Genomic DNA, 18,791 nt, shown 5'->3' on the forward strand with positions numbered 1-18,791 from the left:
TTTTGAAAGCTTCCACCACGGGACTGCCTCACAGACGCATGACTCTTAACCTTCATAAACAAACCCACCTCCTACCCTGCCTCTCTTCTTTCTATGGATGCACATTTTGGTCAATTTAACTGCTCACTAACTGACCCTCATTAACCAGTAAAAATACATAATAATCCAAACAGTAAAATGACGTGACCAACAGAAAATACTATCAAAGACATGTATATAATGACGAGATGCTCATGTTTCCGCCCTAACAATGGTAATCGTCCCAAGGCGAGAAGGCAGACGACAAGCTAAGGCCCAAAATAACCCCATAGAAACGCGTTGGACTTATTTTGAACAGATTTTGGTGAGAGTGAAACCTCTCACGTCACCTCTTCCTCTCATGCATACAAGGACCGGACATTTTTCATTAAGAGCTTAATAGAAACATGCAACAATATCAAGCCTATCTTCTTCCAGTCAAAAGACTGTAGCTTATTATTCAACATGCAACTCCTGTAATGCAGCAGCTAATAAAATGTCATTTTCAAACATTCACCAAAATGCATTATGGGGAAGACACAGTTGTAAACAGCACACCTAATGTGAGCAGTTCCATATGTAACAGAGATTAACATCTAATAGCAACTACTATGATGGGTTGCTAATATGACTAAGATTGTGCTTCTGGACAACGAAAGAAAGTTGATATGAAAACCAATACAAGAGGAGAGAAATGCTGATTAATGGCACAAGGAAGTCTTTATAAAATAATTGCCACCACGTTTCTGTGGATGGATTTTCGCAAAGCTACTTTGAAGCAAGGTAAGACATGCCTCATTATTTGAAGTAAAGTGACCAATTACACTGCCTCAAGCTGACATTGCAAAGTGGTGGGTCACGTCTGATAGTCAACGGTCGACAGGCATCCAGCCGAATGGCGAATGGGAGGCCCGGTTTACCAGTTGAGATTGAGAAATAAAAATAGATATTTTTTAATCTTGGCACCAAAGTTAACACGCGATTGAATTTAGCGTTTGTTATTGGTTGCACAATGACTGGGCTTACAAAATCAGGTTTCACTCCCGTAGCCTGACCACTTTTTGAGGAGCTACTCTCGTGCTGACTGACAGGTTGTAGGCTATTCCGCTCCTCAAACTAGGCTCTGTATGCGTGTGATAAATAAAATGTATGACGACTAACAAAAATAATGCAAATGAACCTGTAGACCTACTTCTTTCTATTTTCGTTGTGGCTCTTATTGGTCAACCTCTCCCTCTCCAGTTTCATATCTGGTGAATCAGTGTGGGCTGTGTACCAGGCTAGTGTCATAGATGCCAATTCAAGATGGTCTCGAATCCATTTCAATGCCTTATGGGTCTACCACTTACACACTCTCGCTCTCTGCAGTGAACCTTTAATGAAATAGCAGGTATGTACCGAGCAATGCTGTACAGTCTGGGCTCTGTCAGCCTGGAGAGAGACTCTGTGATTACTGTTCTCTGCATCACACTGCTGCCTCACTCCCGCTTAATGCTAACAGCTCCAAAAAGAAGAGCAGGGACAGACGTAGCCTAGCTAGTGTTGCATAGGCCTGTTATGATATAAGCCTAATGAGCAGAACACCTCAGGATCAGAATAAGCTCTGTAACCTTCCCGTCACCCAGCCCTACACCCATACTGTCTTTATAAACATGACTCCTTTCTGAAAACACTCTAATTAATTAGTTATATTGAGTCATTTATCAGACGTTGGTTTCATTTCCACAGAGACTTCCAATACGTGCAGAAGGAGATAAAAACAGTCGGAAATCTCACACGCACAGGGATTCACAAAGAATGTGTGTGAAACTAGTCAGTGCATGGTTAGAGACCACATTCACACTAATATGTCACTGAGGTATTAGCACATAGTGGTGTAGGCCAGAAGACCAGGAATAGCAACAGTGTGATTATGTGAGAGCATGCGTGTGTGTGTACGTGATAGATGGAGTAGTTGTGTGTGTGTGTACTAGTGATTGCTGTGTGTGTGTACGTGAGAGTAGTTGTGTGTGTGTGTACTAGTGATTGCTGTGTGTTGAGCATGACAGATTCATTTGTTTGAGTGTGTATGCTCTGTGTGTGTGTGTGTGTGTGTGTGTGTGTGTGTGTGTGTGTGTGTGTGTGTGTGTGAGTGAGTGGAGGTCTCCGCATAGCCCTCATAGGGTATACTGTATACTACACATGAATGATTGCTATCACAAGGTCTGTGATGTTTGTATCTATAGGCTAGGCTTACGTTTTGCCAACATTAAGATCTAAAGGAGCCCTCACCGTGAAGCGGGCCTTTCAAGCAGCGTTCTCTAACGAGGCACCACCTCACACACACTTACAAACACGCAGTGACAGTCCTCCTAATGACTCAGCTAATGACTGTCGACTGTAAACAGACCACACAAGCTTAATTGGCCTTTCAGGGGTGTGGCATCGGTAACCACTAGCGGCCCTCCACCTCAACTAAGACTGAAGAGTAGGAGTAAGGACAGGCTAATATCTAGGCCTATATCTGAATCCAGATGTCAGGTCTAGTTTTTGTTCTTTTACTATTTGGACAAAACATTTTTTTTATTATTAAACAATACCAGGAATTCAGCCAAAAAATATATAATTGCAGAAATCGCAATTATTTCCACCCCCCCCCCAAAAATCTGTTCCAAAGTAGGAAAGAGGATAATGGCGGACGGAAGACAGGGTGGTGCGGCAGGTGCCGCTTCTCATACGAATGCTGTTATTTTATCTAAAACATCAGGTGTACGCCGACCCCAGCTAAGTAAATCATGCAAAGAGTTAAAGCACAATTATGTGTTTTATCTCCAGTACTTTGCCATGATTGTCAGTTATGTAGCTGCTCTACTGATAATCTCAGTGCGTCCTTGCTGGGATGACACAATCAGTCTACTACCGGAGAATATCAACACCAAACACATTGGTTCACCGTTCCACGGGAGCGCACAATACACAGCATACCATAAATTCTGAATAATGGCCAAGTCTAACTCACTCCCTATTCCACTGTAGCGCTTAGGCGTAACAAACACAAGTCCAACATTTATCGGAAACTGTTAAACTACCTGTTCACTACCCTCCTGCTCTCCGGGGATGTGCAACTCAATCCTGGGCCTAACGTCACCAAGCCAGCGATACTCACCAGAGTGGAAAGCAGTGGATGGCCTCGTCCACTGATCGTCGCCGCTGTGGAAGTGGGTGAGTGCTATGGTCCCATGGTTTCTCTCGACTCACCCGGCTCCAGGATAGATTTTTACTTTTCAAACATACCCAAGTCGCTATATGCAATCCCTGACTCTGCTTCTGGTTCGCAAGCTGTTTTAATTAGTTCCCCGCATCCAGTGCAGGCGGGAGGGATTGTTAATTGCGCTACCGAACTGCCCCAAATCAAAACGGCCTAAACCAAGCCGTCAGAAAACACAGAAAATGTAACTTCTTTCAATGTGTCAATCACTCTCGAGTCATCTGGGACCCACGAGCTAAACCCAAGGGACTACTGGGGGGCACTTGAACATTCGTAGTGTCATTCCAAAAAGTGATCAAATTCAACATCTACTCACAGACTCCAACCTTGACTTCCTCTGCCTCTCATAGACATGGCTCCGTAAAACTCCCCATATGCTGCTTTGATTGTGCCTGGCTACAATGTTTTCAGGAGAGACAGGATTGAAGGAAGAGGGGGTGTGATGATTTACATTAAAGAACATATCCGATGTAAACAAATTGAGTGGTCATGTGATAATGAACTAGAATGTATTGGCCTGAACGTTACACTGTCTCCCCAAATGTCTTTTACCCTTATTGGAATGTATGGGCCACCTTCCACCAAAAGTGTGTTTTTTGATCAGTTTAATAACATGCTTAGGGAATGTGATTTTGGGAAAGAGGTCATCTTAAATGGGAGATTGTAACATTAATTATGAAGACAAGTCTTGTAGAAAAACCCTCAAACGGATCACTAATACCTTTGACCTTACACAGCTAGTTAAAGGGCCAACCAGGGTGACTTGTTGCTCTAAAACACAGATTGATTTGGTGTTCAGTAATAAACCAGAGAGAGTGACTAAATCATTCAATATGGTTACTGGGCTATCTGATCATAGTCTGACACTTATAGCCAGAAAGCTGTCTAAGAGCAGGTTTAACCTCTCTACTGTTAAAAAGACGGATCAACTAAGAATACCTAAGAGTGAATTAAACTATTTTGAAAACGCAATTAAGGGAAGTAACTGGAATGATCTCTTGTCCTATACAGATGTGGAAGCTGATAGTCAAGTTTTTCTATCCACAATCAAGACTACAATAAATGGTTTCCTAAAGAAAATCAAATCCAAACCTGGCCAAAAGAGCACTCTTCCTTGGCTAAATGGAGAAATCTGGAAATTGATGAAAGAACGAGATTATGCTCTAAAAATAGCCCTAAGATCCAAATTAGAGCATGACAGATGTAGGTTTACCACGTTGAGAAATAAGGTGATGAAAGAAATCAGACAGGCCAAGGCAAACTTTTTTATTAACATAATTGGTGAAGCAAAGGGAAATTCTAAATTGATCTGGGAGAATCTAAAAAAGTTAACAGGGAAAGACCATAGTAACACTGCAAAAAGCCTAGAAATCATGGTGAATAACAATCTCACACAGGATTCAGTCATAATAGCATTAGCCTTCAATTCCTACTTTATTGACTCTGTCAGGGTACTGACACAGAACCCCTCCACTGGTTTCTTGGGCTCAGTGCTAGTGAATGACGCTCAACCTGTCTTCATCATAAGGGAGGTTTCTGAGTCAAAGGTGAACAAGGTGATTAGCTCACTAAAGAACTCTAAAGCCAAAGATGTGTTTGGGCTGGACTCTACCTTTCTTAAAAACTACAAAGTGTCACTCATTGGCTCCATTACTAAGGTCACCAACACATCTATTGGTCTCGGGGTGTTTCCAAGGGTATGGAAGTCGGCCATAATAACGGCCATCTTTAAATCAGGCGACCCTGCTGACGTGAGTAACTACAGGCCCATTAGTATACTACCTGTGGTGTCAAAGGTTGTTGAAAAGTGTGTAGCAGAACAACTGATTGCCCACCTCAACAACAGCCCCTTCACATTACACTCCATGCAGTTTGGCTTCAGAGCGAAACACTCCACAGAAATGGCCAACTGCTTTCTTCTGGAAAATGTGAAGTCCAAGATGGACAAAGGTGGCATTGTTGGGGCTGTGTTTCTGGACCTAAGGAAGGCTTTTGATACTGTTAACCATGAGATTCTCATCACAAAATTGTCCAAGTTCAACTTTATCCCCGATGCCTTGAGATGGATGAAATCATACCTTGAAGGCAGAACTCAGTGTCAGAGTGAGCAATGAGCTGTCTCCCACTCTTAGCTATGATGTGGGCGTGGCCCAGGGTCAATACTGGGGCAACTCCTGTTCAGCCTGTACATTACTGATCTGCCTTCTGTCTGTACTGGGTCTGAAGTTCAAATGTATGCAGATGATACAGTCATATATGTGCATGCAAATAGCAAACAACAAGCTGCACAAGAACTCACTACTGTAATGGTCCAGGTTACAAAGTGGCTCAGTGACTTGTGTTTGCATCTCAATGTGAAAAAAAAACTGTTTGCATGTTCTTCACAAAGAGGGCAACAGATGCTACTGAACTAGATGTCTATGTCAGGGGAGAAGCTCCAGGTGGTATCTGATTTTAAGTACCTTGGCATCATACTTGATTCCAACCTCTCTTTTAAAAAGCAGGTGAAAAAGGTAATTCAAATAACCAAATTCAACCTAGCCAATTTCCGATTTATACGAAATTGTTTGACTACAAAAGGTAGCAAAACTGTACTTCAAATCTATGATACTCCCCCACTTAATTAACATACTGCTAGACTAGTTGGGCCCAAGCTTGCTATACAACATTAAAACCTATTCAGTCTGTCTAAAAATAGGCTCTCAAAGTGCTTGATAGGAAGCTCAATAGCCATCATCACTGTTACATCCTCAGAAAGCATGAGCTCCTGAGTTGGGAAATCTTGTGCAATACACCGACGCATGTCTTGTATTCAAGATCCTAAATGGCCTGGCTCCCCCTCCACTCAGTATTTTTGTTTAACAGAAAACCCAAACATATGGCAGCAGATCCACAAGGTCTGCCATGAGAGGTGACTGTATAGTTTGCCTAAAGGAAAATCACCTTTAGTAAGTCCGCTTTCTCTGCGAGAGCTTCCCATGTCTGGAATACACTGCCATCAGACACACATAACTGCACCACATATCACACTTTCACAAAATGCATGAAGACATGGCTAAAGGTCAATCAGATTTGTGAACATAATCCCTAGCTGTGTATTGCCACTTCCCATGTTGTCTGTAGCCTGTGAGGTGTGGAAACACATTGTTGCTTTTATGAATTTTGTCTTGTGTTGCTCTGTCTGTATGCTATGTCTTGCTTGTCCTATGTTGCTCTGCGTGTGCTCACTGCTCAATGATTGTAATTATTTTTAATAACCTGCCCAGGGACTGCGGTTGAAAATGAGACGGCTGGCAAAAAACGGCATTTTTACTGAAAGGTTAATTAATGTGCACTGTCCCTGTAAAAATTAAATAAACTCAACTCAAGTATTCCCACAAATAAATATGTGATCATGTCTCAATGCAAATAATGTATGAAATTGTTATTTTCAAATACAATCTCTTTTTGGGCTTAGTTGTGGTCAATTTGCAGTGTCAAATTAATATAATTATGTTCCGCCCCCCCCCCCCCAAGAAAAAAAATCAGCCCATGGCTGAATCTAGATGCCTACCCCCGTGCTAGGCCTTGCTAAATGTTAAAGCTACAATATTTAACGTTTTGGGCAACCTTACCAAATTCACATAGAAATGTGAGTTATAGATCTGTCATTCTCAATAAAAGCAAGTCTAGGAAGCAGTATAATCGGTTCTGTGTGCGCTATTTCTACGTTTCCTATTGTTGAGTTAAATTTTTGCGTCTTTTACTATTGGTTTTGAACACCAGCTTCAAACAGTTGAAAATACATAATTTTTGGTTATTGAATTATTATTATTTTTACTGTGTTTGAGATTAAATGGTGGAGCGATTTATGCATATTGCACCTTTAACCGGGGCTCCATAAACATCCACAGGAATGAGGGCAAAGATACATGAGCACCTGCTATCTTCTATTGGAAAGATAGGGTGGCAGCTGTCTTAGGTATGTCTCACAACAGCGACCTAGCCGACAATGGCAACTATTTTCCTTGTCAGTCAGAGGGAGAGGGGAGGGTGCCCCAATGCCCTCGCCAGGACAATGCTGTAACTCTGTCTGGTGGTTGTTGCACAAGCCCTATCATTTACAGCTCTCTGGGTAAACTGAGTGACCCGGCGCATGTAGTGCAAGCCAGAACAGCTGAAGAAGCTGGGCAGAGGCCCACAGAGAGAGAGAGAGACACGAGAGAGAGTATGGTTAGAGAGATAAAAATAAGGGAGATTGAAGAGTGAAAGGGAGAGAGAGATAGAGAGATGCATGGAGAAAGAGAGTAGGAGAGGGATAGATAAAAAAGGGAGGAAGGAAAAGAGGGAAGAATGACAGGGAGAGAGAAACCCAGCAGTCACAAAGCCAGAAGCCAGCATTCTCCCACACTTCTCAAATACGGTCAGGCTGCACATTCAGATGGTCACAGAGAGGGGAATAAACAACATACCAGACAGACATACAGAAAGGCCGAGATTGTAACTGGTGACTGGAGAGGGGAAACTATGACCAGGGGAACAAAACAAAGGAGAGAAATGAGAGAGAGTGCAATAGAAAGAGAGACAGAGTGAAAAGAAACCCTAGAAAGAGAGAGGGCGCTTGGAGGCCTAACACCCATCAATAACACTGCAACACTATCTTCGTCTCCTTCTAAAACACCAAAGCTGCAGTCTCTCCTCTCTTCCCTTTCAGACGACATCTCTAAGCCCCACTGCCTGTGTGCCAAAAGTGACAGCTGCAGAGGGGAGAGATGGCCCAGGGAGGGTCCTGCCAATGGGGGGAGAGGAGAAGAGGGGGGAGAGAAAGAAAGAGACTGACTAAGACACACTACACACAAAGCCCAAACCAGTGTCTTCAATTATGGTTAGTGTTCTGTGGCATTCCGACTCACTTCCAGGTAGAAGTTGCCCGCTCCCCTAACCACATACAGTTTATATACACAAAAGTATGTGGACATCCCTTCAAATTAGTGGATTCGGCTATTTCAGCTACACCCGTTGCTGACAGGTGTATACAATCGAGCACCCAACCAATGCAATCTCCATAGCCAAACATTGGCAATATAATGGCCTTACTGAAGAGCTCAGTGACTCAACATGGCACTGTCATGAGATGCCACCTTCCCAACAAGTCTGTTCGTCAAATTTCTGCACTGCTAGAGCTGCCACGGTCAACTGTAAGTGCTGTTATTTGTGAAGTGGAAACCTCTAGGCGCAACATCGGCTCAGCCGATAAGTGGTAGGCCCCACAAGCTCACAGAACGGGACTGCCGAGTGCTGAAGCAAGTAGCGCGTAAAAATCATCTGTCCTGTTGCAACACTCACTACAGAGTTTCAAACTGCCTCTGGAAACAACGTCAGCACAAGAACTGTTCACCGGAAGCTTAACAAAATGGGTTTCCATGGCCGAGCAGCCACACACAAGCCTAACATCACCATGCGCAATGCCAAACGTGGCTGGAGTGGTGAAAAACTCACCACCATTTGACTCTGGAGCAGTGGAAACACGTTCTCTGGAGTGATGAATCACGCTTCACCATCTGGCAGTCCGACAAAGGAATCTGGGTTTGGAGAATGCCAGGAGAACGCTATGACTTTTGAATGAGATATTCACCGAGCAGGTGTCCACTTACTCTTGGTCAAGTAGTTATGATCAGACTCCCTGACCCTCAATCTTAACCTTAATCATAAGGGGTATGAAAATATATTGGCACCTAGTGCCTGTATTAGTGGGTTTAACCTACTTCCATCCATTCAGTATGGATAAGGTGCTTTTCAAACTCATTATACATCACACGCTACATTAGTATAATTAAAGGTCTGACTATACGTGGTGATCACATCAGGGGTGCGGATAGAGGGATGAAGGGAGGAAGGTCGGATGGGTAGAGCAGCAGGGTCCCGGTGGGAGGCTTACATAAACAAAGAAAGTGCCTCACCATGTGGGCAGCGCTGCTTGATCATGACTTCAATAACTTTCTCTCTTTACCGCTCTTTCCATCTCTCCCTATTGCAGGGGTGTCAAACTCATTCCACGGAGGGCCTAGTGTCTGCAGGTTTTTGGTTTTTCCTTTCAATAAAGCCCTAGACAACCAGGTGTGGGGAGTTCCTAACTAATTAGTGATGTTAATTCATCAATCAAGTATAAGGGAGGAGCGAAAACCCGCAGACACTCGGCCCCCCGTGGAATGAGTTTGACACCTGTGCCCTATTGGCTGTAACCCTACTGGAAAGGCTTTTTATAAATAGAGAATGCAGAGTGAGTCATAGGGCTATCTGCTAACCTTGGAGTGAACAATAAAACACAGAGAGCTCTTGGACTGAGGGCTGAGCTAAGCTGGTTTTCAAAGGCTTTCCTGCTCTTTTATGGAAGGCTCTCAGTGATTTCCATGGTGAACCAAAGCTACAGGTCCAGTAGTCACCATGAAGTAAGGTCATGGTGAGAGACTAAAACCTGACCTTTGGTGGCAGCCATTTTGTCACCCACCTTGAAGTGGATGACCCTGCCCCCTGTTACATCACTGAGGACGGTCAGCGGTGTGTGCTGATTGACGACCAGCGGAGGTGATGGGTGGTACAATGCATGATGCTGGTGTAACCATGGCCAGTCATGTGACTGAGAAGCTCCACCAGTCAGTCAGTGGTCACAGCCTTGGACCACCAGTCAGAAGTCTTATCGAAGTTAATGGTTTACACATGAATGTCCACTAACATTACACACAATCTGCAGGTAATCTGCAGCCAGCTCCACATGGACCGGGCAAACAGAGAAAAGGTCTACTCAGGAGCTTGGCAACCCATTATGTGTCTGTCTGTCTCACTGGTGATCTAGTGATTGTGAGTGTTCTGCTTGTATACAGTTGCACTGCACTGCCCATGCACTGTCCCATTTGGCTAGTTATAATGAATAAAAGAATTGGATTCTAGCCATGTAGATCTAATTGAGCACTGTTGAAGAGAATGGCTAGTTGAATCGAAGAGCGGTCATTGTAAAAAGCACCAGAGTGAACTAGATGCTGTCAGCACGCAGCCTACGGGCTTTAGTGAAGTTAGGCTAAATCAAATGCAGTAGACACATCCAGTCTGCCTGCAATCAGCTGAGCTCGACCTTACTTCAATGGAAAACCAGATAAGCACTTACCTGGACATCGTAAAGTGCCACAATGTTCTCATGTTGAAGTTCCTGGGAAAAGTAATGAAGAAAGAAGCACATTAGTGACGCATTAGCTACTGTACTGTTGACGTGACGACTGGCTTCTATTTACATTTATAACAAGGAAGTCAAGGCCTTTCAGTCAAACATGCTGACTGATGGAGGATCGATGTCAACTAATTCTTTAAATACATTTCCAAGATAAATGACAAGCAATTAGGTTAAGCATACTACTCACCTTGAGGATTTTGATTTCCTTGCCAAGCAGGATCTGGGACTTGGAGAGGTTCTTTTTGTTAATGCTCTTGACGGCCACCTCCCAATCCGTCTTCTGCAGATGGAGCAAGGAGAGAAATAAAGAACAATTAGTTAAAATCTCTTTAGATGTGTTCAGTTCCCCCATCACTCACACTAATGTTAAGGGAAGTGTTTGTACATGCGTGTGTGTAAAGCCTAGGCCAGCTGGCCTTTAATTGCTTTGTGTGCATCATTGTTTGTGAGAGAGAGATGTGGGGGAAGAGAGGACATCTTAGACATTAAATCAACACAGGTTTCTCGGGTTTCAATCAGATAGGCCTCTGTAACACTGAATGACAAAACAGTCAAAAGAATACTAGAACACTGAGTTATCATGCAAGGTATCCCACTTCCACTAAAACCTGAGCGAGAGACCTATTTTCTACTCAAGTTTAGAGATACCGTTTCCATGCTTTCTTTACTCACATGAGCCCTTAGTGTGACTGAGTAGCTTGTAAAAAAATCACTATTCAAGCTCACATGACTCAAAATGCTTGATTTATTTGCCCTTGAGCTAGAGACACTGAGCTTAGACAATGACCACAACTAGCCTAAATTGTTAGGTGGAATGGATGGTGTGGAGGAGGCATGGAGGCTAGGTGGAATGGATGGTGTGGAGGAGGCATGGAGGCTAGGTGGAATGGATGGTGTGGAGGAGGCATGGAGGCTAGGTGGAATGGATGGTGTGGAGGAGGCATGGAGGCTAGGTGGAATGGATGGTGTGGAGGAGGCATGGAGGCTAGGTGGAATGGATGGTGCATTGTAAGACTTTCCGAGAGGAATTCTATGAATAAAAAGGGCTGCTGCTTTCCATATGAATCTAGGTTAATAGGAGAGGTTTTAATTCTGTGTTTCAATTGCCTCTGCCGCTAGGCAGGGTTCTACTGGTAGTTAGCACAGGGAGGCAGCACATGACAGCATGCCCCAGCCAACCGTGACATATACCGGGGCAGTGCAGAAAACAGAAACCCCATTCAATAGAATCACCCCATCGGCCTATGGTGTAATGCTGAGCAGAGGGTGGTGGGTATTGTTTGCACCAAATCAAGTTAATGACCATGCTCCTGCTATGATGACACAGACAATCAGAGACTGAAGGGCAAAGTAAGTACTTTCCATTGGACTTTTTTTTATTAGTTAGATGTAAAATTGCACAACTAAGATCTCCTCTGCCAATTTCTTCAGTTATCTTAAATTAATTTGAGGAAGTGCATAATGGCTCCGGTGCCTCAAGATGGACTATTGCTGTTTTTTTATCTTGTTTTTCAAGTGAAGGTCTTTTAAGGGAGTATGTGAGCACACCCGTTCGGTTCAACTATTAGGTGCCAGCCGAACCAAAGCATGTGGAAGCCTTTAATGTCAGCAACATAGGGATGGGCACCACTCCCTGTCAAGGCGATTCAATACACATCTAGACACATGGGCTCCGATACAATACGGGAACAATATGTTTTGGTTTGAAATGATTTGGTGCGATTCGGTTTGACTAGAGAATTAATTGATGTCATTCAGTTTGATGCGATACGATGCACAAACATACCTTTTCCATTCTAAATTAAAATCTTCTGCTGATGGAGCTCATGAGCTGGGCCTCTCTTAGCTGGATCTGTCTGAGCTGACTAAATCACCATCACCTACTAATTAACTTGTTTTTGCAGATTAAAAGTTTGAGCTAGTAATATATCAATATTTATCATTTACACAAATTAGCTATGGCATTATCAACTTTACCCTTTATCTTAAAATTACCATATACACTGATTGTTTAAAGCAAAACTACCAAAACTATTGCTGACGTTGAACCAGAACAATCTAAATAAAATCTATTGTAAGCCCCTTTCAGCAGGTATAGCCCAATGAGGCTCCCGAGTGGCACAGTGGTCTAAGGCACTGCATCTCAGTGCTAGAGGCATCACTACAGACCCTGGTTTGATTCCAGGCTGTATCACAACCGGCCGTCATTGGGAGTCCCATAGGGCGGCGCACAATTGGCCCAGGATCGTCTGGGTTTGGCCGTCATTGTAGATAATAATTTGTGCTCCAGGGGACGTCGACAGATTTTTCACTCTAGGATTCGAACCCGCAACTTTTCAGCTACTGTCCCAACGCTCTTAACCACTAGGCTATCTGCCGCCCTGACTACACTGTGTAAGACAAAGAAAATACAACAGGCAAATGCATATGTGATCTCAATAGTGACGGCATGGCTAGTTCAAACTGCAGGACTTAGTGAATAGATCACAGGAGACAAAGTGAGAGACAATAATGACTAAAGATGTTCATACATGCACGTGTATCTGTAGTGAGTGGGCCGCATGAAAGCCCTCGGATCAATTTCCAATTTAGGAACTAATTCGGGGTCTCAACTTACTGTTGCAAGTTACAATACATCAGGTGCAATTTCTAAATTTGGATGTCCATTAGCATTTTCTCTTGTTAAGTACAGTGCCTTCGGAAAGTATTCAGACCCCTTGACATTTACACATTTTGTTACGTTACAGCCTTATTCTAAAATATATATATATATCCTCAGCAATCTACACACAATACCCAATAATGTTTTTATTTTTGCAAATGTATTAAAGATAAATATAAACAACTTATTTGCATAAATATTCAGACACTTTGCTATGAGACTCGAAATTGAGCTCAGGTGCATCCTGTTTCTATTGGTCATCCTTGAGATGTTTCTTGTTTTGGAGTCCACCTGTGGTAAATTCAATTGATTGGACATGACTTGGAAAGGCAAAAATGTCTATATAAGAGCCCACAGTTGACAGTGCATGTCAGAGCAAAAACCAAGCCAGAGCGTTGGACTAGTTAACCGTGAGGTTGCAAGATTGAATCCCTGAGCTGACAAGGTAAAAATCTGTCGTTCTACCCCTGAACAAGGCAGTTAACCCACCGTTCCTAGGCCGTCATTGAAAATAAGAATGTGTTCTTAACTGACTTGCCTAGTTAAATAAAGGTGTAAAAAAAAATCTGATTTCCGATTGTTATGAAAACTTGAAATCGGCCCTAATTAAACGACCTCTACACTGTACGTCACTGACAGTGACAGTCATTTAGCCCATGTCAGCTAAAATTGGTTTGATTGCTAAATTAGTTTTGCAGCCAGCTATCTAAACTTGCCATTATGGTCGAATTACCTGCTGTCTCTCCGCTATCAAACCAAGGGGGGGGGGGGGGCAAAAATGTTTGCTGGCAATTTGGGGGGGTAGGGGTTATGGATGCGGTACACAGACCAGCGAGTAACTGTGGCCCCTCATGATGTGTTCAGATTTTTTGGTGGCCCCCACCCCATCAAAATTGCCCATCTCTGGTCTAAACAGTGACAGCAGGGCTAGTTCAAACTGCAGCAGGATGCTTAAAAGATGAGGCAATTCATCAGCCCTGTTAAAAGTGGACCTGGCATCATGTGATTGGAACATTTATAACCCTGCATCGGCATGCCTTCTATTTATAGGATTATTTCCACCTAGGCTAGGAGATGGAGGACAGACAGAATAGGATGTTATTGGTGCTTACATTTTAACCAGCTCAAGAACGTCACACAGCTTCAAATGTACACTAAATTTAGCTGCTGTGTTCTGGTCACAGACAAACGCATAGGGCTAGGTACAGTATGAACATAAGCTACACCCCAGCTCAGGCTCCTCAATAACAGTGAAATGTACAATACTATGGTGTTACCATGTCAACCCAGCTATGACACTATAATGTAGGTGTTCCTATAACGCACGTGTCAAACATAAGGCCCGCATGCAGAACCCGGCCCATGACACATTTCTATCCGGCCCACAGTGATTTGGGTTGTCAATTCATTTCGGACCGCTTCCATACGCGATGCACTGCACTACAAGTCCCAGCAGGCACTACCAACGTGCTGCACGCCAACCGGTAGTGCATTGTCACACACACACCTCTTCTCCCAGACCCACACACACCCACCCACAAGCTAGCCAGTGCGCTGTATCATCATGAATGCCAATGACCTAATCTTCTACCAGACCGAAAGTTTAAACTGTTGTAGACTAAATGTCCATGCCAAGTGTTGGTTCTAACAGTTCATTGCTGTAGCACACAGAATTTTATCTTGGTTGTCAAAAAGTTACAAGATAAAGGATTCACACACAGGTATAAGTTACTACTAAAGGACAATAGGACACACAATGAGTATAAATGAGTCAACAGTTGAGTCATCTACTTTATGAAATGACAGCCTGATGCGCTTGCGTCAATTAATTGAAAGTCATCACGCTGCTTTCGTGTGTCCACAGTGGAGGGAAAGTGTACAGACACATGCCACAGTCCTAGCTAGACTACTACACTGAACAAATATAAACGCAACATGCAACAATTTCAAAGATTTTACTGAGTTACAGTTCTTATGTAAATCAGTCAATTTAAATATATTAATTAGGCTCTAATTTATGGATTGCACATAACTGGACATACAGATATGCATCTATTGGTCACAGATACTTTAAGGTTGAAAAAAGGTTGGGGCGTGGGATCAGAACCTCTGTCCATTCAAATTGTCATCAATAAAATTAAATTGTGTTCATTGTCCGTAGCTTATGCCTGCCCATACTATAACCCCACCATGGGGCACCCTGTTCACAAGGATGACATCAGCAAACCGCTCGCCCACACGATGCCATACACGCTGGTCTCAGACACTCCCGCGTGAAGAAGCCAGATGTGGAGGTCCTGGGCTGGCGTGGTTACACGTGGTCTGCAGTTGTGAGGCCGGTTGTAGGTACGGCTAAATTCTCGAAAAACGACATTGGAGGCGGTTTATGGTCGAGAAATTAACATTCAATTCTCTGGCAACCGCTCTGGTGGACATTCCTGCAGTCAGCATGCCAATTGCACACTCCCTCAGCTTGACACATCTGTGGTATTGGGTTGTGTGACAAAACTGCACATTTTTGAGTGGCCTTTTATTGTCCCAGGCACAAGGTGCACCTTTGTAATGATCACACTGTTTAATTAGCTTCTTGATATGCCACACCTGTCAGGTGGTCACTAACAAGGATGTAAAAAAAAATGTTGTGTACAGAATGAGAGAAATACTATTTTTGTGTATATGGAACATTTCTGTGGTCTTATTTCAGCTCATGAAACATGGTACAAACACTTTACATGTTGCGTTAATATTTCTGTTCAGTGTTAAATGTTGCAGTCTGGCTTTGGTTTTTAAAATGTGACAACTAATAACCAAAAAACTAAACCTGCAACAAAACGCCATGCAGATGCAAAACATGAAGACCTATTACAAAAACACTTGAGCAGTAGCCTAGGCTGGATACTCAAAGTAATACATTTTGAGTGCACCATACATCAATGCTGCATTCAACAGCACTGGTGATCCATGCAGTGCAAAAAAAAGTTTCAAGTTAAAATGTTACAACAACCTAGCAACGTTATTTGGAGTTATTCAATACTTTTTGATTAGGGTCGCAGCATATTATGCACATCTGTAAGCATAGCAGCAAAGGCTGGACAAATGTTATTTATATCTTTGTTTTAATATGTTAAAGGGCTATATACAGCATCCTATGTACATAAGTGGACATTATAAAAAGGGAGATGTTTAAAATTAAAATAAATAAATAAAAACAATGGCCAGAGTTGGGTCGAAGTTGTATGCATGTTTTTTTTGTAAAATGTCTAGCCCGCAAATTCCTTATGTTTTATCAATATAGCAGATTGAGTTTGACACCCCTGCTATAGTATCCATATTTTCTTAACGTTGACATACAGTACAGTACCTTAACCATTGGCGTAGGTACCGATTCATAATCTTTGCATACTGATATTCTGCTCACACAGAATAATTCAATACTGTTGATTGTGATGGCACCGAAGAACACGGCTGACGTTTTACATTCTCCCAACCAATTGTGCTATTTTTTTGCATTTTGTGTAACTTCTTTTTTTATTTATTGTGTACATAATGTTGCTGCTACTGTCTCTTATGACCGAAAATAACTTCTGGACATCAGAAAAGCGACTACTCACTGGGGACTGGAAGAAACGTTTTCCTTTAACGAGTCCTACAAGAAGGATATCCAGCTTTCACTGGAACAGGCCCAGATCCACACCTTTTGCGTGAAGAAAAGACGCCAGAAAAGAGGCCGCAGATCAGGCACCCTTCTGAGAATCCGGCGGCGAGCGAGTAAACTCCTATTGCCTTCCATTTCTCTTGCTAACGTGCAATCATTCTAAAATAAAATTGATGACCTACGATTAAGATTATCCTACCAACAGGACATTAAAAACTGTAACATCTTATGTTTCACCGAGACGTGGCTGAACGAAGATACGGACAATATAGAGCTAGCGGGATTTTCCATGCACTGGCAGAACAGACACTCCCTCTGGTAAGACAAGGGGTGGGGGTGTGTGTTATTTTGTCAATAACAGCTGGTGCGCGATGTCTAATATTAAAGAAGTCTCAAGGTATTGCTAGCCTGAGGTAGAGTACCTTATGATAAGCTGTAGACCACACTATCTACCAAGAGATTTCTCATTTGTATTATTTGTAGCCATCTATTTACCACCACAAAGCTCCCTCAACCAACTCCAGGCCATAAGCAAAGAAGAAAACGCTCACCCAGAAGCGGCGCTCCTAGTGGCTGGGGACTTTAATGCAGGCAAAATTAAATCAGTTTTACCAAATTTTTACAGCATGTCACACGTGCAACCAAGGAAAAAAATAAATCCTAGATCACCTTTACTCCACACACAGAGATACATTCATAGCTCTCCCCCACCCTCCATTTGGCAAATCTGACCATAATTCTATCCTCCTGATTCCTGCTTAACAAGCAAAAACTCAAGCAAGAAGTACCAGTGACTCGCTCAATACGGAAGTGGTCAGATGAAGCAGATGCTACGCTACAGGACTGTTTTGCTAGCACAGACTGGAATATGTTCCGGGATTCATCCAATGGCATTGAGGAATACACCACCTCAGTCATCGGCTTCATCAATAAGTGCATCGATGACATCATGCATCGATGACATCGGCTCACAGTGACATTGACATTTTCAACCTCTTCCTGACCAAGTCTATAATACCTACATGTTTCAAGCAGACCACCATAGTCCCTGTGCCCAAGGAAGCGAAGGTAACCTGCCTAAATGATGGGAGGTCATGGCTCACATCAACAGCATCCTCCCAGACACCCTAGACCCACTCCAATTCGCATACCGCCCCAACAGATGACGCAATCTCAGTTGCAATCCACACTACCCTTTCTCACCTGGACAAAAGGAACACCTATGTGAGAATGTTCATTGACTACAGCTCAGCGTTCAACACCATAGTGCCCACAAAGCTCATCACTAAGCTACGGATCATGGGACTAAACACCTCTCTCTGCAACTGGATCCTGGACTTCCTGACGGGCTGCCCCCAGGTCGTAAGAGTAGGCAACAACACATCTGCCACGCTGATCCTTAGCACTGGGGCCCCTCAGGGGTGTGTACTTAGTCCCCTCTTGTACTCCCTGTTCAACCACGACTGCGTGGCCAAACACGACTCCAACACCATCATTAAGTTTGCTGAGGACACAACAGTGACAACGATGAGACGGCCTATAGGGAGGTCAGAAAACTGGTAGTGTGGCGCCAGGACAACAACCTCTCCCTCAACGTGAGCAAGACAAAGGAGCTGATCGTGGACTACAGGAAATGGCAGGCCGAACAGACCACCATTACCATCGACGGGGCTGTAGTGGAGCGGGTCGAAAGTTTCAAGTTCCTGGGTGTCCACATCACCAACGAAGTATCATGGTCCAAACATACCAAGACAGTTGTGAAGAGGGCACAACAAAACCTTTTCCCCCTCAGGAGACTGAAAAGATTTGGCATGGGTCCCCAGATCCTCAAAAGGTTCTACAGCTGCACCATCGAGAGCATCCTGTCCAGTTGCCTCACCGCCTGGTATGGCAACTGCTCGGCATCTGACCATATGGAGCAACAGACGGTAGTGCGAACGGCCCAGTGCATCACTGGGGCCAAGCTCCCTGCCATCCAGGACCTATATAATAGGCGGTGTCAGAG

The 18,791-nt window shown here is 43.4% G+C and overlaps 1 protein-coding gene across 1 annotated transcript in view; it reads right to left on the reverse strand.

Annotated features, from left to right (window-relative positions):
* LOC129822288 (serine/threonine-protein kinase ULK2-like) overlaps window positions 1–18,791 on the reverse strand; it is a 50,026-nt gene that overhangs the window by 28,349 nt on the left and 2,886 nt on the right. The window contains exons 2-3 of the mRNA XM_055880442.1: window positions 10,657–10,749; window positions 10,407–10,448 (exon numbers count right to left, since the gene is read on the reverse strand). Coding sequence (XP_055736417.1) covers window positions 10,407–10,448; window positions 10,657–10,749 — 135 coding nt within the window. The remainder of the gene's footprint in view (window positions 1–10,406; window positions 10,449–10,656; window positions 10,750–18,791) is intronic.

This window comes from Salvelinus fontinalis, chromosome 24 (assembly GCF_029448725.1).
Source record: "Salvelinus fontinalis isolate EN_2023a chromosome 24, ASM2944872v1, whole genome shotgun sequence".
NCBI lineage: Eukaryota > Metazoa > Chordata > Actinopteri > Salmoniformes > Salmonidae > Salvelinus > Salvelinus fontinalis.